The sequence below is a fragment of the Sinohyriopsis cumingii genome, chromosome 5 (assembly GCF_028554795.1).
Source record: "Sinohyriopsis cumingii isolate HCF-2022 chromosome 5, ASM2855479v2, whole genome shotgun sequence".
NCBI lineage: Eukaryota > Metazoa > Mollusca > Bivalvia > Unionida > Unionidae > Sinohyriopsis > Sinohyriopsis cumingii.
The window spans coordinates 107,348,493-107,371,813 of NC_142965.1; the positions used below are offsets into that span (position 1 = coordinate 107,348,493).

The 23,321-nt window shown below is 37.1% G+C and overlaps 1 protein-coding gene across 6 annotated transcripts in view; it reads left to right on the plus strand.

The window, feature by feature from the left end:
• The window catches only part of LOC149799950 (uncharacterized), a 90,796-nt gene that overhangs the window by 30,896 nt on the left and 36,579 nt on the right, over nucleotides 1–23,321 (plus strand). For 5 of the 6 annotated variants that reach the window (XM_089959441.1, XM_089959443.1, XM_089959442.1 and 2 more), the window contains one exon: nucleotides 1,034–1,147. The exons of the other annotated variant lie outside the window; for it this stretch is intronic. In XM_089959441.1, coding sequence (XP_089815567.1) covers nucleotides 1,034–1,147 — 114 coding nt within the window. The remainder of the gene's footprint in view (nucleotides 1–1,033; nucleotides 1,148–23,321) is intronic. 6 annotated transcript variants of the gene reach the window in all.

The following is a 23,321-nucleotide window of genomic DNA, read 5'->3' on the forward strand; positions in this document are numbered from 1 at the left end:
ATATCTTTAACCCTAGAGCTAATGAAAAATTTTAAACATCCTTTTCGTTCTCAGTGATCCAGAATTAACAATGTTTGACTATTTTTGTTTAGGAAGCATTTTGGCTGTAGACCACTGTTCTCTAACCGTTGAGAGAGTGATTCGGTCATCTATATCACAATGACATTTCGATATTAAAGTCAGTAATAACGATTCAATGTGTGCTCTCTTGGTGGTTAGTTTATATCTTTCGTAGTCTACATGGCAATAGCAGTAGTGTATGTTATAATAGTAATGTCTAGTTCTGGTTGCAGCTATAGTGGTAGTAGTAGTGGTGGTAAAATAGTAGCACTTGTTGCAGAGCAGGGGTGCTCAACATGTTGGCGTTAGGTGAGGTGGCAAAGACTGCACTGCCAACACCATAAGGCACATTGTTTTATGCGCTACTATCCAAATACTGCAGGTGAGCAGTTACAATCAGAAAGTGAGTGGTTTCACATCCAGTGTCAGCAGAGGAAGCAGTGGTATAATACAATGTGTAATCGAGTTAGTGGTTCGTCTGGTTTTAATGGCGCACCGTAGTGGTAGCAGTCGCTTTGGAGACGGTTTCCATATGGTAGTATCAAGTGCTGATGGAAGTGTAAACGGGTTTGTATTGCGGTTAGACGCGAATGCAGTATGTATGTGTTAAGTTACAAATATAGTAGCGCAGTGAAAATTATATTAGTTTTTAGGTGTTTGGTAAAATAAATGATTTGGTTTTTCCTGTTTTTCTGGGGGAAAGAACGCATGATGGAGATAGGATCTGGATATGAACATCAACGTTAACTTTTACGAGTCATTTGTCATTCTTTATTGAAGGAGATTAAACATAATGAAGTATGACATAACCATCGCTTGACACGACCGTCGAGTGAATCTGCACTGCGATTAGTAATTCTTGTCTGTCATTCAGTACTAAAAGATCAATCCTTTCACAGTTTTCAGTCATACCCATCTCATTTACGATATATATCAAAGTAAAATTGAACTGGTTTATTTCCTCTTTTCTTAGATATAAATGAATGTGTTGATCCTGGATGTGAGAACAATGGAACTTGCTTCAATACACAAGGGTCATACAAGTGTCTTTGTCAAGATGGGTGGGAGGGAAAACACTGCCAAATCGGTAAGTTACAAGAAACGTTCCATGTAAATGTATCTAATTGCTTGGGAAGGATACAAACTAAACATTAAATCTTTTTCTAGCGAAAGCAGTACGTACAATTAAAGGTGTGCTATCCTGATGTTTCTTGTAGCTATGTAGTGCAAGTTGTAGTAGTATTAGTAGCAGTGGCGGTAGAATTAGTAGTGGTGTTATTGTTGGAGAGTATTTTGGTTAACTTAGCGAAAGAGAATAAATCGACATACTTTCTTGTGTTCTCCTTTACGTCTTATATACATATATATATATATATATATATATATATATATATATATATATATATATATATATATATATATATATATATATATATATGTCATGTTCTGAGCACTATGTCCGATCGTAAAAGGCCCTACCTGTAGACTTAGGAATGTTACTGTAGTTGTTTGTTTGCTATGTCCATTTGTGGTCAGGTTCAGTACATTCTGGACCGATGAGTCTATATAAAGGATTCTCTGCAAGCAGACACGATCTTAACTATATCTGCAGTCCAGAGATTTTTCTTCTCTTCGTTCCAGATAGAGTAAAACATGGCCATTATCCGCTTCCTCGCAAAAATAAATTAACGTCCTATTCCGAAACCCTCTAAATGTAGTAACTCCAATATTCCAGTTTGTGGAGTTGGATTTGCAGTTATAATCAAACTTTCATGATCAATAGGCAGTAGGAACTACATCAATCATCGAATCATAATTAATGTGGACGAATAGTATCTAGTCATAATTTGTTGCGGCTATAATGAAATCAGTTGTAATTCCGCCTAACTACTATGAACAGAGGCCAGCAAGAAAAACCTTTGCGACTAAGATTCATGCTTCCACCCACTTAAGCAATGCCAACATCAATATAATCGATCTCTCCTCGAGAGGCCACAACTACATCACACCAAGACCTCCAGCCGATAACCACCAACTTCATACGTAGAAATTATATAGTCCGGTGTCAAACCACACACACTGGAAAAACTCTTCTATGACCATTGTATCTTTCGCCAACAAAAAAGACAGTTTTTCACATCAGCATCGGCGACATCACCGCGATAAAGAACACAGAAACGATATGTAAATCTGATGAGAAGTTTGTATGTAATAACGCAGACAGTATCAACCGCTTGCCCAACCCGTTATACTGGTCCCACAGCTATTTGTCCGAATCTTAATTGCCTCTAACGACAGACATAGATCAACCACATTTAAAAAACTGACGTATCCATAGGCCTGATGGCGACAACTCCCACAGACCCCAACTGATAATAGCCCTGGCCAACAGCTTCTTCACCATTGATAGGAAATTTTACTTTAGTGTCATAAATGTTTTAATTACCGATAATGTGCCTATTGATTGATTAATAATTTTAATACTTTAATATTCAATTCATTTGTAGTGCAGTTATTAATGTCTTTTGCTACATCAAATTTAATGCGTAGCTTGTTTGCTTGCAATGGATCAGAACCTCTTTTACTTGACTGCAAAAAATCTATTATTTTTGCAATGGGTAAATACATTTTATGAGCCGGTAGATCCGTAGGTTCGTCTTGTTTTCCTTACGTAAAAATATTATCTGTTTTGTTATATTTTCAGACCATGCTAAGAATTTTTTTATAATACTGAGCAAATATTTCTTGTAAACACATATGGATCAATATATGAATTAAACCTCAGTTACGTGCATTATTTCTTCTAAACTGCATTACTTCTAAATGGAACACCTTTGATCGTTGGTTGAATTTGTTTGTGTGTTGCTTGTACGGTCATTATACTTGATAAAAGCATATCCACGGCCATGTGAAATAAATATGAAGGGCCGGCGCCAGACCCGGCCAGACTATCTGGCGCCCTAGGCAAGGTTAGATTCTGGCGCCCCCCCCCCCCCAAAAAAAATATCAATTTCCAATTTTATAAACAATGAAAAAAAAAATGCGCCCCCTGAAATCAGCGCCATAGGCGGCTGCCTAGTTTGCCTATATGGTAGCGCCGGCCCTGTAAATATGTAACAGTTATCGTAACAGTAGTTGTGCAAGTGTCTTTCTCACGACTGGTGGAAGACACACTACAGGTTCATGTATTATCAGCTAAATGATATTGGACTTTAGTGCACAAAAACATCAGTAAACGTCGTAACAATAAAGTATTTTTATTTTGCTGAATAATAATAATAATAATAATAATAATAAATTGTATCATTCATTGGCAGGCATAACAGGTGAGAGACTTATTTATGCAACAGTGTCGCATCTTAATTTCTATAGGAAACTCTTCTGTAAACAGTAAGCAAAACAAGTCTTGCTTGGAAAATTGAAACTGACAGATAAGTAGATGCCTAAGATAGTTTAACAACCTCCATAAACTTTCATTTGCCTACCTTTCTAACTTGTTATCATCTTAACAAAACATTTGTAACTGCGAAATTCGTTCTTCAAATTTGAATCCTGGTGCTCAGACTGGATAAGTAACTTGCCTCAGTTCACAAGGGTTGTACAAGTGTTTTAATCGAGAGGATTGAGATGTGACATACTGCCATCTCGATAGGTTCCATGTTCCATGTGATAGTCTCTAAATTCTAGGCGGGGATTACAAACACAAAAGGAGATAATACAGTTTTAAGTGTGTACATGTATAGGTGGTTTATGTGCTTTTGGTAACGAAAAGAAAACTAGTAGTACATGTAGAACTTGATTGATTGATTGATTGATTTATTGATTGTATTTTAAAGGTGCATTAGCACTGTTAGGCTATTTAGAACCAAACAAAATATTTTATGTATAATCTTTTAAAAATTATAAAAAGTCTCATATCGACCAGCGATATGAAAACCAAATAGTTGAAATTAAAACGATAAGATGGTAACGGTGAAAAATAAATCTTCCCGATCAACGGGGGATGTAAATGGTGTATGTTAATGAAGAGTGATGAAAAGATATTAAAAAGGCACGGTATATATATATATTGCATTAAACTGCACAAGGTGATAGCATAAAAGTTAGAGTTTAGAGTAAATATTCACTGTTTTCAGGAACTCTATAATACAAGTGATGTTTATTGTATCAAAAAGCTCCTTCATGTCATGCACATTGCAATACTGATCGCGTGTAGGTTGCAGGTCGAAACACTCTGTCATAAAGTGCTTAACAGTGAATGGTTCATTGCAAGAAACGCACTCTGGTGGGTCTTCACTTTAGAGTATGTGTTAGTGGGATTCTTGCAATGACTATCTAATCCCTACGCATGATTTTGCAGGAAGGAGTCCATTCTCCTAGGGTTGGCTTGATGGCGTGAAGTTTATTATTCGCTGCGTCATTCCATGTTCCCTGCCACTTCTGACGTAAGGACTTTCTGATGCTAGGTATAAAATCAGTATACGGTATTTTAAAATCAGATGGTTCTTGAGTAAGGACCATTTTAGCAGCGCGATCCGCTTTTTCGTTACCTTTAATACCAATATGGCTAGGTAACCAACAGTATATTATATTGTGGAAGACACTCAGCTCGGAATTTTTGACGAGTATCTTTTCAACAATGGGTTCTCCAGTTTTCTATTGTGTAGTGACTGAAGTACTGATAATGAGTCGGAGAAGATGATGCTGTTTCAAATACATTTGTTTTCTATACATTGCAGAGCAAGGTCTATTGCTCTGATTTTGGCTGAAAAAATTGATGTTCCATTTGGTAAGCGAACCTGCGTTGTGTGATTTCCACAAACTAAGGCTGCAGCAGCCTTTTCCTGATCCTTTGATCCAACGGTGTAAATTCTTGTGTAGTTTTTAAATTCAGTGAGGAGTTCATGGTAAGGGTTGTGGAAGACAGAAGGGTTTCTCTCGGATTTTTTTCCATCGTGTAGCGTAAAAAGTACTTTTGTTTGTTTAAGTAGCTAGGGCGGTGTTTCGGAGATGGACGTTTTCTGAATTTTAGAAAGTTCTATTTTTGTACTGAAAGGCTGGATGATATTATAATGCCAAAGGAAGGTATGGCGTTTGGTTTATTTTCGTAAAAGTTTTTGTATTTGGGTTGAAAAACAGCCAAAAAAAATGTAGGATTCAGAGGGTTTGATTTTAATTTGAGAGCATACTGTGCGGAAAGCATTTCTCTACGATGCGATAACGGTGTTTCGTTTGCTTCAGCTAGTAGGCTTTCACACGGGGGTGTTTTAAATGCTCCCAGAGCCAGTCTTATTCCCTGATGATGAATTGGATCAAGCATTTTAAGATATAACTTTCTGGCTGAACCATACACAACGCAACCATAGCCCAGTTTGGAGCGAATAAACGTTCTATATAAATTCAGGATGACTTTTCTACTTTAAGTAGTTCAAGTGCTTTTAAGTATTTAGCTTTCAAGTTCTTTAGGTGTGGAATAAAAGTCAGTTTTCTTTCAAAGATAATACCTAAAAAGTTTGTTTCCTCAACAACTGGAATAGGTGTTCCATCCAGCGTGAGTATGGGTTCATCGTGGTGTCTTCGTAGCTGACAGAAATGCATACATACCGTTTTTGATTTCGAGAATTTGAAGCCGCTCGTACTGGCCCAATTTTGTATCTTGTTTATATTGTGCTGTAGTTGTCTTTCAACTGTATGCATGTACTTTGATCGATGACATACTAGAAAATCATCAACGTATAGCGAGCAAGCCACACCAGGAGTCAAACACTTGGTGATGCTATTGATTTTGATATTGAAAAGCGTCACTGATAAAATACTGCCCTGGGGCACACCCATCTCTTGCTCATGCAGACATGAGAGAGTAGAGCCCGCTCGTATCTTGAATTCTCTGTCTGAGAGAAAGTTGGATATGAAAGAGGGCAGACGGCCTTTTAGACCCAGATTGTGCAGGTCATTTAGTATCCCGTACTTCCATGTCGTGTCATATGCCTTTTCTAAATCAAAGAAAACCGCTACTAAATATTCCTTCTTGATAAATGCATCGCGAATAAATGTTTCCAGTCTAACCAGATGATCATTGGTGCTCCGTCCATAACGAAAGCCACTTTGGAAAGGAGATATTAAATTGTTAGTTTCCAGGTACCATATAAGCCGAGAATTGATCATTCGTTCCATTGTTTTGCACACACAGCTTGTGAGTGCAATTGGTCGATAGCTGTTAGTATATGCGCTATGTTTACCGGGTTTGGGAACTGGTATTACTGTTGCCTCTTTCCAAATTTTTGGTACATTACCAGTAATCCATAAATCACTGAAAATTTCCAGAAGGACTGTTAATTAAGGTTCTGGAAGGTGTTTCAAAAACTGGTAATGTATTTCGTCAGGCCCAGTGGATGTATCGTGGGCCTTATTCAGAGATTCCATCAGCTCAAGCAGTGTAAACGGTTGTTTATAACTTTCTGAGTTATTCGATGTGAATTTCAACCGTGTCTTTTCTTTTTGAGTTTTTAGTCTTCTGACGGCTTCTGAATAATTAAACGATGAGGAATTTTTAGAGAAACTATCAACAAGTATATTATCGATGTCATGTTTGGAATTAAAATTCTTGTTGTTTAGTTTGAGATGTCGAAAGGAATTGTATTTCCCCTTTCCATTTATTTTGGGGATCGTGTCCCAAACTTTCTTTATAGAGGAACGACAATTTAAAGTTGAAACATATTTTTTCCATGATGCTCTTTAACTTTCTTTATTCGTGCGGCGGACTTTGGCCCGAACAATACGGTACTTATTTAAATTTTCGGGCGTTGGACGATTAATAAATTTTTTCAGTGCTTCTCGGCGTTGTCTAATGGCGTCTTTACATTCTTTTTTACTGTTTGGTGAGGACTTGGTAATGGATTCTTCTGCAATGTCGATTAAAACAGAAGTAAAATATTGAAAAGGGTTATTGTCGTTTAAAACAGTATCCCTGTTAGCCTAGTTGTACAACGTGTTTCAAATTTGGCCCAGTCAGCCTTCTTTAAATTCCATTGTGGAATTGTTTCGTCAATTGTAACGTCGGTGTTGTTAAGTTGTCAAGTTTGGTCAAATCCTATTAAATGCCTTTGAAAAAAAATTCGTTTCAAAATTTTTCTTTTTTAGGAATCCGGTACATAGTTAATGGCGTACGGGTATAATTCGTACAAATATTATGGGTCTTTATGCAGGCATACTCACTGTCAAATTTGAGCAACTTCTTTTCAGCGGCTTTGGAGAAGAAGTTGCTTAATATTTTTGCTATGTATGATAATGATGCCCACATTTCACGGCAGATTAGGAGCAGTTGTACACATGTGAAAGCCTTCTATACCAAGATATTCACTGTTACTTTTCTCTCTAAGTTTGGCTATTGCTAATTTAGAGGTATTATAAATAAAACATTTAAAGGATTTTCTATTTTTAGTAACGGCAGCCATATTTAATGGCAGATAGACATCATTTGTGAAACCTTAAAAGTCCCTCATGCTAGTATGATCATTACCAAAGTTTGACCAAAGATTTTTATATAAAATAAAGTTCAAAGCAATTGTTGACGTACATACATAATCAGGTCCATTGTAATAATAATAATAATAATAATAATAAACTAATAATAATAAAATATTCTCATTGTTATCATTATTATTATTATGCAGATAACTAGGTAAATTGACATTCCTGAACCTGGCTAAACATGTATCTAATCTTTTCCACATTTCTATAATGATAAAAAGCGAAAAGTACCAAGAAAAACAACTGTGTGGGAAAAATAAATTGATGCATGGATAATAGCCTTTAATTTACAGCTATAGTTTTAGCTCTTTCAGCCAGTCATCTCAAAGAAGATATATATATATATATATATATATATATATATATATATATATATATATATATATATATATATATATATATATATATATATATATATATGTGTGTGTGTGTGTGTGTGTGTGTGTGTGTGTGATCAGTATTCTTGTTATTAAGATATATAATTTGGTAGATATGCATGAGTGGGTCAAACGTATGTGCTTCGTGTATTTTTCCTTTCAGTGAAAATAATCAAGACAAACAATACAATGAAATACACTTATTTTCTACTAATGTTAAAAGTATGAAAATTTATGACCGTGAATACCGACTGCCAGAAATTATTCATATCTATTGTCATGATGCCATGCTCTCGAAGTAAGTAATAGAAAAGAGTGAAATGCTACAAGCATTGTAAATTTCAACACATAATTTATTTCTCTAGAAAACAGGGTGAAAAACGTGAAAAAAGAATTTACGGTATTGCGAATTAAATCCCAAAATAATCATAGAATTACAGATGCAAGTCCTAATAATTTAAAGTCCTAAATAAAATTCAGTTGAAGTCCAAAATAAATCCAAAACTAAAGGTGAAGATGTGTATTCGGTAGCCTTAAGAGTGTTGATGTGTCAACATTCTTTTGTTGATTCACTTTAATATAATTCCAGGCTTGAATTCACTAGAAATTCCAGTGAATGTCTCCATCCAATAATTAATGATGTATGTAGTATGTCTTCCAATGGAATTTTCATGCCAGTACATAAACAATATGACATATCAGTATCGATGAGTCATATCTTCCATGTAAAGGTATGTAAATGCCATTGGAAGATAGGCTATATCAGCGTCGATAAGTCATATTTTCTATGTACTGGCACGTAAATGCCATTGGAAGACAGGCTACATGCAGCATCGATAGGTCCCATTTTCGATATACTTGCATGTCAATGCCATCGGATGACAGACTACATACAGCATTTGTAAGTCATATTTTCTATGTACTGGTATGTATGTGTCATCGGAAGACAGGTTACATACAGCTTTGGTTAGTCACATTTGCATGTACTTGTAAGCAGGTGTCATTGGAAGACAGGCTACATACAGCTTCGGTTGGTCACATTTGCATGTAATTGTAAGCAGGTGTCATTGTAAGACAGGCTACATACAGCTTCGGTTAGTCACATTTGCATGTAATTGTAAGCAGGTGTCATTGGAAGACAGGCCACATACAGCTTATTTAGTCATATTTGCATGTAATTGTAAGCAGGTGTCATTGTAAGACAGGCCACATACAGCTTATTTAGTCATATTTGCATGTACTTGTAAGCAGGTGTCATTGGAAGACGGGTTACTTACATGTTTTGGAGGTATATCATGCAGTAGTTGCAAGGCCGGATCAGGTCGGGGGGGGGGGGGCAAAATTTCAAAAGGGTACTGACTTTCCTCGAAATGGCACCAATGCCGAAGTCCAGGCGTTTGTTTACTCAGAGTGCGCATATTACCCAATAAACGTGCGCAAGAATAAAACGATGGTCACACTTCAAGTGACAGTTGAGTGTACGTTTGTGTGTGTACATTTGTTGGGGGAGGTAGCCTGGGGGTCTGGAAACCCTGGAAACCTCCACCCCACACGCCCCGCGATCCAATTCGGAGTAGTGATGGTAACCGCAACAACAGTAGAAATGGTAGATGTACTTGGGCGAGAAATTAGTGTTCTTGATGGTGTTGCCGCTCTATGAAGAAGACTTAAACTTATATAAATGTCGATGGAGAAAGAGAACTGGAGGTTTTACATCGACATCGACATGGCTAAAACATAACTAATCTTCCTTTCTGTAACATGTTTCACTAAAGATCATTTTGATAAGGACATTCAAGTATAATGAATTCAGGTGATAAATTCAGTTGTTATTATTATTTTTATTTTTTTTCGGGGGGGGGGTGAGGCATTGTGAACGAATATAATGAAACAGGACCAACCTCAATCAACGGAAAGCTCATAAGAGCGTCTGTGTTGGGGGGGGGGGGGGGGGGTACACTGCCAGCTCGGCATATTACGTGTGCCCTCTGCTTGTATCTAAAAACTGATTTAGATACAATGACAACAAATAACAATGTTTGTTCTAATGAAAGCAAAAAGTACTATTATAGTTATATTTGGGTTGCTAGTTCTTGTAGTTTGAATAGTGCACAAAGTAGTGGTGGTGGTGTCAGCAGCAGTATCAGTACTAATATTAATACTAACTAATGTTGTATCAATGAATTTGTAGTTGTTGTAGTCGCATGAGTAGTAGTACCTAGTAGCAGTTGATATTCTATGTGATGTTTAGAAATAATAATAATAATAATAATAATAATAATAATTACTAATATTAATAATAACTTCTATTATTATAATTATTATTATTATTATTGTAAAGATGTTATTTATTATGTATCTCAATAATTTGGCTTTCAAATGCTCTCGTTTCATCTTTTTTTCTGTAAAAGTCAACTAATATGACGTATATTTAATAGTGAAATTCATTTGTTCTTCGATGTTAATGAATGTAACGATGCTATGTGTGAGAACAGTGGGATTTGCCTCAGTATTTAAGGATACAACAACTACCTCTGTCAACGAGGGATGTTGGTCGCATATTGGCAACTTTGAAAATATGAATACGAACAGCAGCCGTAGTGACAAGCAAATACAAGGAAGTGGTGATAGAATTAGTGGTGCACGGAGAGGTAATCGTAGTAGCAGGCACAGCAGTTACTTTTTCATATCAAACAAACATAATTTTACTTTCAAAACTAACCTTACCTATTCCCAAACTTTGCAACAAATGTCTTCTTTGAAAATATGATTTTCACTGCGGTAATTTTCGAGTGTGTGTGTGTGTGTGTGTGTGTGAGAGAGAGAGAGATGGGAGGTGGAGATCGTTGAGTATATAAGGGGGAGATCCAACCTAAACATTTTATTTCAAAACAAGATTCTGGATAAAGATTCAAAATTCTATGGATGTGTGTAAAACATAATAGAACATGTTTCGCCAGGTTTGTTGAAGCAAGAAATGAAAGAACTCACTAAGGTAGATAAGACACTAAGTGCAACATGTGACAACATTGATTCCCTTATTTATAATATTCCTTGGTGTACTTGTATGTTTACTTCACACCTTACTGACACAGAGTATTTAAATATCAAGGTGTCTGCATGTAATGTGGTGTCAAAACCTGCCTGGAACGGTGTAGAAATCGAAAACATCCGAGAGAGTTGCTGTAGCGGCCATATTGGATGTCTGAGTAAATCCTTTTTCATTTAGGAAGAGTAGTACACCTTAATAATATCACGTTGGCCTCATTTTCACGTCTCAGTGACCAAGAACGCGTTCTATGTTTAGGTTAGTTTTGCGGACACTACTACTTGAAAAAGCCATTAAATATAATGTGTAAATATATCCCATGGAGTACAACGCTATCATGGCCAATATAGGACACTGTGACCTATCTTTGTGCTCCCGTCATAATGTACGCATTTCAAGTCAAGGTCAGTTTCTTGGTCACGGTTACATGCACATTCGTGAACAAAGATCAGTACATGCATCCTGAGGAGCAATGAATCTTGATATCAGAATAATGGCAAATGCCACCTCCACCCCAAAAAAATGTTTAAATACATAAGTGTAATTGAACATTGGTGTCCTCTAACAGCTTCAGTTTTTATTCGAAACACATATGGAAATAATTGCAGCGGTTGTAGTAGCAAATGTGACACCAGTAGTATAGTTCTGTCATGCATCATTCAAATTGGTGTCTTTCAACAGATTTCAATAAATTTTATCACAAGAATGACATCAGTCAGACTGACATCCTTCCACATATTGCAGTAGAATGTGTCTCTTAATAATGACATCATTCAAATCGGTAGCCTTACACAGATTTCAGTAGAATTTGTCTCTTAATAATCAATCATTCAACTCGGTAGCCTTCCACAGATTTCAGTAGAATGTGTCTCTTAATAATGACATCATTCACATCGGTAGCCTTACACAGATTTCAGTAGAACTTGTCTCTTAATAATGACATCATTCAAATTGGTAACCTTACACAGATTTCAGTAGAATGTGTCTCTTAATAATGACATCATTCAAATCGGTAGCCTTACACAGATTTCAGTAGAATTTTTCTCTTAAAAATGACATCATTCAACTCGGAAACCTTACACAGATTTCAGTAGAATGTGTCTCTTAATAATGACATCATTCAGATCGGCAGCCTTACACAGATTTCAGTAGAATTTGTCTCTTAATAATGAATCATTGAATCATTCAAATCGGTAGCCTTCCACAGATTTCATTAGAATGTGTCTCTTAATAATGACATCATTCAACTCGGTAGCCTTACACAGTTTTCAGTAGAATTTGTCTCTTAATAATGACATCATTCAAATTGGTAGCCTTACACAGATTTCAGTAGAATTTGTCTCTTAATAATGACATCATTCAAACTGGTAGCCTTACGCAGATTTCAGAAGAATGTGTCTCTTAATAATGACATCATTCAAATTGGTAGCCTTACACAGTTTTCAGTAGAATTTGTTTCTTAATAATGAATCATTCAGATCGGTAGCCTTACACAGATTTCAGTAGAATTTGTCTCTTAATAATGACATCATTCAAACTGGTAGCCTTCCACAGATTTTAGTAGAATTTGTCTCTTAATAATGACATAATTCAAATCGGTAGCCTTACACAGATTTCAGTAGAATGTGTCTCTTAATAATGACATCATTCAACTCGGTAGCCTTCCACAGATTTCAGTAGAATTTGTCTCTTAATAATGAATCATTCAAATCGGTAGCCTTACACAGATTTCAGTAGAATTTGTTTCTTAATAATGACATCATTCAAATATGTAGCCTTACACAGCCTTCAGGACATTCCATAACAAGAAGTATATATACAATCTGAGATATGTAATCCTTTTTAGATATAAATGAATGTGTTGAGACTGACTGTGAGAACAATGGAACTTGTCTCAATACACAAGGATCGTATATATGTTTGTGTCTGGAGGGGTGGGAAGCGGAACACTGCGAACTCGGTAAGGCGCTTTGCATTACTTCTAAATGGAACACCTTTGACGTTGGGTGAATTTTGTTAGAATGTTGATCGCACGGTCATTAAAGGTAATAAAAGCAGAGATCCACGGCCATATCAAAGAAATATTTAAGTGTGACCAACTTCAGCCATTTGGTTTGTCTTTATCATCACTGCGTATTGGGAACCTTAAGTTTTGACAAATATCAAATATGCCTGACTAAATCCTTACATGATAGCGACCTTTGCTGTCTTCAAACAGCATCATGTCTTATTAGTACTGCTAACAACAATCGTAACAGTAGTAGTAGTACTAGTATTTATTGTTATGTTGAAAAAAAGAAACTTATTTTACAGTCTTTCTGTGGAAAATATTTAGCAAAATCTACCAGGAAATGGTAACCGTTTTGAGCATAGCTTTCAAACGACGGGTGCTGAAGATTCATGTCCGTGTCATTTAACATTTAAACTTGTATTCCATTCATAGTTTACAAGAAAAGCCATGTCAATACATCTTTAACTGAGCAATTTGATTTTCCTTCGACTTAAATGAATATACAAGGACTTTATGTGAGATCAGTGGAACTAGCCTCAATACACAGTAGTTGTACAAGTGTCTGTGTCGAGACTGGTGGAAGATTCAGTTGGTAGGGCACATTTTCCATGTTCATGTACCAGTAGCTAAATGGTACTGGAGTTTTAGGCACAAAATGCAGCGACAGGGAAATAAAGGCGTATTACATTAGTTGTGGTTTTCTTTATAAAAGACTAGTAGTAGTAGTAGTAGTAGTAGTAGTAGTAGTAATAGTAGTAGTAGTAGTGGTAGAGTCAGTAGTACTTGTTGTTGCTGCTAATGTAGTAATGTTAATAATAATAAGGAAAAAATCTTAAAAGATTTTAAACCTACAAAACGTTAAAATTCGATTTTAAACATATTTCTATAGTTCGACGTCTATTTGTACTTCTGCTGCTATATTTGTTTATTGCTTTAACCAGACCTTTAAAATTTTGTCCTCAGTTTAGAAATTCAAATCATTGAACCAAATACAGTGTAATGTACGATTTATGCTGTTCTGAACTGTCAACGAATGTGCTGAGAGTAGATGTGATAACAATGGAACTTGGTCAGTACACTAGGGCCATTCATGAACCCTTTCCAGGTGGGGTGAGAGAGGGCTCGTGATCAACTCCGTAACTTAAATTTTCAATATGTTGGTATCTAAATAAGTGAAAACTCTGTGAGAGGGTCAACTCACAACAACGGCAAGACAGAATAGTACCACAAGGGCGACGAGACACAGAAAGACATTTTTGCAGACTACGTTGATTCATTTTTGAAACTGAAAGAAGAAGCCAGCGGTTATCCTTCATGGTGCCACGCTCTCGAGGACCAAAAGAAATTCAAAGAGAAATACCGGGAGCAGGAAGGCATCGCTTTAGACAACGTGGAGAAAAACGAAGGTCGACGATCGTTTGCCAAAGTGATGTTAAATTGCTTGTGGGGTAAAATGGCACAACGACCGTGTTTATCTTAGACAGAGTATTTGACAGAACCTTCCAGCTACTTCCAGATGATTCTAGACAAAACCAAATACACGAATCACGTGGTCGTCGTTCGTGAGGACTTGATCTTAGTCAATTACGAAGAAGAACTGAACTTTGTAGAAGCTGACGAATTTGGGAATATTATCATTGTTGCTTACGTGACATTCCATACTCGCTTAAAATTGTACGAAGCTTTAGAACTGTTAGGAGATCGCGTCCTGTACTTTGACACGGACAGTGGCATCTACATCGATCGCCTGGGTCAACGTCGCCCTCACATCGAAGGAGACCGTTTAGGAGTCTGGACGGACGAGCACTCCGGCGACAAAGTTTTGCTAGTGGCGGTCCTAAAATTTACGGTTACGAAAACCAGGACCAACAAGGAGAAGTGCACACGGAGTGTAAAGTTAAAGGATTGCCTCTAAATTATCGCACCAGTCGAGTGGTGAACTTTGGCGTGCTGAAAGAAGCTTTGCAGTCTGGACAGGATGGTAACTATCAAGTGACCACCTACGAACCGCATAAGATTGTACGTTTATCCACACACCAAATCGTCAGTCGACCTTTGGAAAAAGAGTATAAAATCGTGTACCAGAAGCGAGTGCGGCTTCCAAACAAGTGGTTTGCAAACAAGTGCATTGCCGTATGGACACGTTCGATATTGGTCAGCATATAAAAAGGGACAACGTCCAAAACCGATAGTTTATTGTAACTGCACAGACCAAGCAAGAAAGATGAATCCTTTCACACAGCAAGTATCAAGCGAGAGGATTTATTTACTAACGTCATGGAAAGCTATGTGCAACTAGTGGGATGTCCAGACCACAACACTGTATATTATGGACACCCTGATATCACTTAGTATAAATAGGGACGACTTCCAAGAACGACACTTCATTGCAAGGACAAACGTCGAGAAAGATGAATCACTTTCTGCAGATGGGGAAAAAAAGAGGAAAGAACAAATATCATTGACCTCTTTCACCACCATACCTTCAAATCAAAGTGCGTCCAAGAAGAAAAGAAATTCAGTAGACCTAAAGGAGTATGTTATCATCCAAATGACTCAGGCAGCGACTTCAAGAAAATTTAGGACAACAACTTACATCAACACGGTAAAATTTACAGACTTTGCGCCCGACGTTCCAGCCGAGGAAGCAGCTGATTTCATCACGTACTTATTTGACTCACTGTTAGAGGAACCCAAACGTCAGTGTCAAGTCAATGATCGAGGTCGTTTGAGCCTATCTATGTATCACGACAGTTTGAACTCTCCTGCATGTCTCTGGTTTATTACACATGCAGAATAAACTATTGAGGGCTATAGAAGACGTCCAGATCATGAGACAAAAAGTTGACATCACATATGGAAAAGCGACCATTCATATGGCATACGTCGTACCTCCATGGGAAGAAGACAATAACCGCCATTGATCTGCTTACCGATTAGTGCACCTAGCACTATGGACATACCAACAGATGTACAGATGAAAGGAAGTACGTAGTGGAAAACATCAACGCTGGGACACAAGTGGTATGTGACCAGATTTTAAACGTGTCTGACGGATAAAAAGAAAAGCACGAACTTTGTCCTATTTGATTGTTTGCTACTTGTTCTAGCTTTTCTCAAAAATGCACTTTTATTGTAGTATCAAAAATTTCATTCTTTTATGAAATTGCATGTACGTTGTATTTTTTTTGTGAAGGCATGAACTTTAATTTTAAAAGTAGTTTTCTAGAAACAAGAAATAGATAACTTGTGAATAGGTTTGTTCCATGTCCAAATTTGTATGTATTAAATGGATAGTGCTTAGACCAAACCACAGGCCATAGAGTCCATGTATATATTTGAATACATATTTTTTACCCATGCAATAGACTTTTTTGAGTCTCTATTCTGTCTGTGAGTCTTTCTTTGGGCGAAGGGGGACATATGACTTTATATAACGAATGACGGACATTGTTGACGTCATCATTAATATTGTCCCTATACAAACCCAATAGTTTTGTCCTTATACAGGCCCAATATACTTATATTAAAGTCTCATTGTCCCCAAAGTGCCGGTCCTGTATTCCCCATGTTAAATTCGCATTGTCTCTTGATAGCCCCAATCCATTGTCACTCTACATCTCTATGTTCAACTCCCCTTGAGGCCAAAATGATCCATTAAATTTCTCTATGTTCAATTCCCCTTGATGTTATAATGGCCCACGACATTTAAATAACCCATGACGCTATAGTGGCCCACGACCTTTTTGATTGGGGTTTCCATTGACACTTTGTTATTTTCTGTCTGTCTAAGTTTGTCCCAATCAACCCTTTGTCCCTACAAATACATTTCACCGTATAAAATGTTTTGACCCTATAAACCCCATGATGCCACCCAATGTTCAATTCCCATTGTCACTATAAATCCATATGTTCAATTCCCCTTGTCCCTATACAAACTCAATCCATTTCCTTGTCCGTATACAGGCCCAATATTCTCCATGTTAAATTCCCATTGACGCCAGAGTTTCCCACGACTTTTCAAAAACCCTTGAGTCTAGAGTTGCTCACGACCTTTCAGTAAACCTTGAGATTAGAATTGACCCGATCTTTTTTGACTATTTCCATTGAGGCTAGGGTGCCCCCATATACTACTTGCGTTGTATCATTAATTTGCAGGTATAAATAAAGTGAGCGCATTATTTATGCAGCAGTATCGCATCTTTATTTCTGTAAGAAACACTTTGTTGTAAACAGTAAGCAAAACAAGTCTTGCTTGGAAAATTGAAACTGACGGATAAGTAGATGCCTAAAACTTCATACAACGTCGATAAACTTTCAATTTTGTATCTTCCTAAGTTGCTATCATCTTAAAAATACATGCTTAATTGAGAAATTCGTTTTTGTTTTATTTTAATCCACGTGCTGGAACTGGATAGGAGAAAAATGGAACTATTTTCAAGGGTTATATAAATTTCTTTGTCGAGAGGATTGAGAGGTTGCACACTGCCTTCTCGATAGGTTACATATGTCATGTGCTAGTATCTAAATTCTGATAGACGGTTACAAACACTAGAGTAGACAATACAGTTATAAGTGTGTCAATGTCATTGTGGTCTATCTACTTTTGGTAGCGAGCAGAGAAGTAGTAGTACGTGTAGTACTTGTGTACAGTAGAAGATTTTTTAGTAGTTTTATTTAATAATAATAATAATAATAATAATAATGACAAGAAATAATAATAATAATGATAATAATGACAAGAAATAATAATGATAACAATAATTATAACCCTAAGTGGACCTGCGATAGCTAACCTGACTGACGTTGCCAACTGCACTTTGATGCTTACTGTTGAAATTCTTTACAAAGTTTCTCGATTCTTTTATGAAACCCTCTGTTTCAAAGTTTCGCTATTTCTATTTTTATATACCTTCATCTATATCTGATGGCACATCAGCATCATTTGCCCAATAGCTAAAGGTCCTTATGCCAGGACACTTTGTGTCAAAATCAGCATCATTTGCCCAGTAGCGAAAGGTCCCTATTCCAGGACGCTTTGTGTCAAGATCAGCATCATTTGCCCAGTAGCGAAAGGTCCCTATTCCAGGACGCTTTGTGTCAAAATCAGCATCATTTGCCCAATACCGAAAGGTCCCTATTCCAGGACGCTTTGTGTCAAAATCAGCATCATTTTCCCAATAGCGAAAGGTCCCTATGCCAGGACGCTTTATGTCAAAATCAGCATCATTTGCCCAATAGCAAAAGGACCCTATACCAGGACTCTTTGTGTCAAAATCAGCATCATTTGCCCAAAAGCAAAAGTTCCCTATGACAGGACGCTTTGTGTCCAAATCAGCATTATTTGCCCAACAAAGATCAGTAAATGCATCCTGAGGAGCAATGAATCTTGATATCAAAATAATCGCAAATGCCACCTCCACCCCAAAAAATGTTTAAATACATAAGTGTAATTGAACATTAGTGTCCTCGTACAGCTTCAGTTTTCATTCGAAACACGTATGGAAATAATTGCAGCGGTTGTAGTAGCAAATGTGACAACAGTAGTACAGTTCTGTCATGCATCATTCAAATTGGTGTCTTTCAACAGATTTCAATAAATTTTATCACAAGAACGACATCAGTCAGACTGACATCCTTCCACAGATTTCAGTAGAATGTGTCTCTTAATGATGATATCATTCAAATTGGTAGCCTTACACAGATTTCAGCAGAATTTGTCTCTTAATAATGAATCATTCAAACCGATAGCCTTCCACAGATTTCAGAAGAATGTGTCTCTTAATAATGACATCATTCAACTCGGTAGCCTTACACAGATTTCAGTAGAATTTGTCTCTTAATAATGACATCATTCAACTCGGTAGCCTTACACAGTTTTCAGTAGAATTTGTCTCTTAATAATGAATCATTCAAATCGGTAGCCTTGCACAGATTTCAGTAGAATTTGTCTCTTAATAATGACATCATTCAAATATGTAGCCTTACACAGCCTTCAGGACATTCCATCACCAAGAAGTATATATACAATTTGAGATATCTAATCCTTTTTAAATATAAATGAATGTGCTGAGACTGACTGTGAGAACAATGGAACTTGACCTCAATACACAAGGATCGTATAAATGTTTGTGTCTGGAGGGGTGGGAGTCGGAACACTGCGAACTCGGTAAGGCACGTTTTCCATTAGCTACTATCACATCACTGGAAGCTATTACTGTAGTAACTGTAGTAGCTTCATAAATTATACAGGTGATTCAACCACTTATGCGTTTGATACCGACGACAGGGTGAATGCGCAGTGCGTGTCTATCAGTAACATTCAAACGTATATCATTTTAGAAAACGCATCTCAAGACGTCATTGTTATCGTTGATACATTTAATTAAATTCTGTACATGTGAATGAATGTTCTGACACTGGATGTGAAGCATTGAACTTGCCACAAGGGCTATGCAAATGTCTGTGTCAAGATGTGTGTGAGGGGTCAATGTGTTAGCTGGGAAAGCTGCATGTTCAGTACACATTATTTAAATGCTGAGAGAGAGATTCAACCATCTACATTAAAAAGACCTTTCGCTAATAAAATCATTAAGTACGATTTAAGGTGTGCTCTCTTGATGGTTATTATATCTTTCGTAGTCCACAGGGCAATAGTAGTAGTGGTGGTTATAGTAGTAATGGCACGTATTGGTAACAACAGTAGTGGTATTAGTAGTAGTGGTAGAAAAAAAAAGTTGTATAGCATGGGAGCAGAATATATATCTCTATTATCGTAGTCGTCGTTGTAAGCGATGGCGTTAGGAGAGGTGGCTGGGGCTTTACTGACAACTCCATATGGCACATGTATTTATTTTCTTCATGCGCTACTATCAAAATACTGGAGATGAGTGGTTACAAACAGCTGTTGCAATTGACTTTTCCAGAGAAAGCAATCGTAAAATACAAAGTGTACTTTTTGTTGGTGGTTCGTCTGGTTTTAATAGCGCACAGTGGTGGTAGCAATCGCTTTTGAGACATTTCCATATAATAGTCGTATCAGGTGCTGATGGAGGCTATATTGTACATGAAGCATCAGCGAGGAAAGCGAGTGGTATTGCGGTTAGACGCAATGGCAGTATGTATGTGTTTAGAAATAAATAAAGTAGTGCAGTAAGCATTCTATTGGCATGGGTTTAATAATATAGACGATTTTTTTTTAATTGCGTTGGGAAAAAAAACGAATGTAATTGGTTCTGATGGAGAGAAGGATCTGGAGGTGTACATCAACATTAACTTTTGTGAATCACCTATCTTCCTTTATTTAAGGAGAAAAAAACGTAATGAAGTAACCATAAATATCAGCCAACGTGTGATAGGAACGTCGAGTGAATGTGCACTGCGATTAGTAATTCGTGTCTGTTATTTATTGTTGAAAATTCAATCCTTTCAGTTATCAATCATACCCATGTCAAAAAAGATATATATGAAAGTGAAATTGAACTGGTTTATTTCCTCTTTCTCAGATAGAAATGAATGTGCTGAAATTGGATATGAGAAAATGGTAATTGCATCAGTACACAAGGGAATTGTTGTTCTAATATTGAGCAAGATGATCAAATATTAGATTCTTGTAAACACTACTGGATCAATATGAATTAGATCACAGTTACGTGCATTACTTCTTCTAAATTGTATTACTTCTAAATGGAACGCCTTTGATCGTTGGTTGAATATTTTAGCATGTTGCTTGCACGGTCATTAAACTTGATAAAAGCAGATCTACGGTCATATCAAAGAAATATTTAAGTGTGACCAACTTCAGCCATTTGTTTTGTCTTTATCATCACTCGGTCTCGACAACCTTAAGTTTTGACAAATTTCAAATATGCGTAAATAAATACTTACATGCTAGCGACCTTTGCTGTCTTCAAACAGCATCATGTCTTATTAGTACTGCTAACAACAATCGTAACAGCAGTAGTAGTACTAGTATTTGTAGTTATGTTGAAAAAAAAGAAAGTTATTTTACAGTCTTTCTGTGGAAAATATTTAACAAAATCTACCAGGAAATGGCAACCGTTTTGAGCATAGCTTTCAAACGACGGGTGCTGAAGATTTGTGTCCGTGTCATTTAACATTTAAACTTGTATTCCTTTAACGTTTACAATAAACACCGTGTCAATATATATACGTCTTTAATTGAGCAATTTGATTTTCCTTCGACTTAAATGAATGTACAAGGACTTTATGTGAGATCAGTGGAACTAGCCTCAATACACAGTAGTTGTACAAGTGTCTGTGTCGAGACTGGTGGAAGATTCAGTTGGTAGGGCACATTTTCCATGTTCATGTACCAGTAGCTAAATGGTACTGGAGTTTTGGGCACAAAATGCAGCGACAGGGAAATAAAGGCGTATTACATTAGTTGTGGTTTTCTTTATAAAAGACTATTAGTAGTAGTAGTAGTAGTAGTAGTAGTAATAGTAGTAGTAGTAGTAGTAGAGTCAGTAGTACTTGTTGTTGCTGCTAATGTAATAATATTAATAATAATAACGAAAAAAAATCTTAAAAAGATTTTAAACCTACAAAACGTTAAAATTCAATTTTAAACAGATTTCTAAAGTTCGACGTCTATTTGTACCTTTGCTGCCATATTTGTTTATTGCTTTAACCAGACCTTTAAAATGTTGTCCTCAGTTTAGAAATTCAAATCATCGAAACAATTACAGTGTAATGTACAATTTATGCTGTTTTGAACTGTCAACGAATATGCTGAGAGTAGATGTGATAACAATGGAACTTGCTCAATACACTATGTTGGTATCTAAGTAAGTGAAAACTCTGTAAGAGGGTCAACTCACAACAACGGCAAGACAGAACAGTACCACAAGGGCGACGAGACACAGAAAGGCATTTTCGCAGACTACGTTGATGCATTTTTGAAACTGAAAGAAGAAGCCAGCGGTTATCCTTCATGGTGCCACACTCTCGAAGACCAAAAGAAATTCAAAGAGAAATACTGGAAGCAGGAAGGCATCGCTTTAGACAACGTGGAGAAAAACGAAGGTTGACGATCGTTTGCCAAAGTGATGTTAAATTGCTTGTGGGGTAAAATGGCACAACGACCGTGTTTATCTTAGACGGAGACGTCGTTCGTGAGGACTTGATCTGAGTCAATTACGAAGAAGAACTGAACTTTGCAGAAGCTGACGAATTTGGGAATATTATCATTGTTGCTTACGTGACATTCCATACTCGCTTAAAATTGTACGAAGCTTTAGAACTGTTAGGATATCGCGTCCTGTACTTTGACACGGACAGTGGCATCTACATCGATCGCCTGGGTCAACGTCACCCTCACATCGAAGGAGACCGTTTAGGAGTCTGGACGGACGAGCACTCCGGCGACAAAGTTTTGCTAGTGGCGGTCCTAAAATTTACGGTTACGAAAACCAGGACCAACAAGGAGAAGTGCACGCGGAGTGTAAAGTCAAAGGATTGACTCTCAGTTATCGCACCACTCGAGTGGTGAACTTTGGTGTGCTGAAAGAAGTTTTGCAGTCTGGACAGGATGGTAACTATCAAGTGACCACCTACGAACCGCATAAGATTATTCGTTTATCCACACACCAAATCGTCAGTCGACCTTTGGAAAAAGTGTATCAAATCGTGTACCAGAAGCGAGTGCGGCTTCCAAACAAGTGGTTTGCAAACAAGTGCACTGCCGTACGGACACGTCGATATTGGTCAGCATATAAAAAGAGACAACGTCCAAGACCGATAGTTCATTGTAACTGCACAGACCAAGCAAGAAAGATGAATCCTTTCACACAGCAAGTATCAAGCGAGAGGAAACTCGAGTGCGACCCTGTGCTTCACTATCATATCACCAATGCAGTACCAAATCTTAGTTGTTTATTTACTAACGTCATGGAAAACTATGTGCAACTAGTGAGACTTCCAGACTACAAGACTTTACCTTATGGACACGCTGATATCGCTTAGTATAAATAGGGACGACTTCCAAGAACGACACTTCATTGCAAGGACAAACGTCGAGAAAGATGAATCACTCCGTGCAGATGGAGAAAAAAAAAGAAGAACAAATATCATTGACCTCTTTCACCACCATACCGTCAAAGCAAAGTGCGTGGAAGAAGAAAAGAGATTCAATAGACCTAAAGGAGTATTTTATCATCCAAATGACTCAGACAGCGACTTCAAGAAAATTTAGGACAACAACTTACATCAACACGGTGAAATTTAAAGACTTTGCGCCTGACGTTCCAGCCGAGGAAGCAGCTGGTTTCAT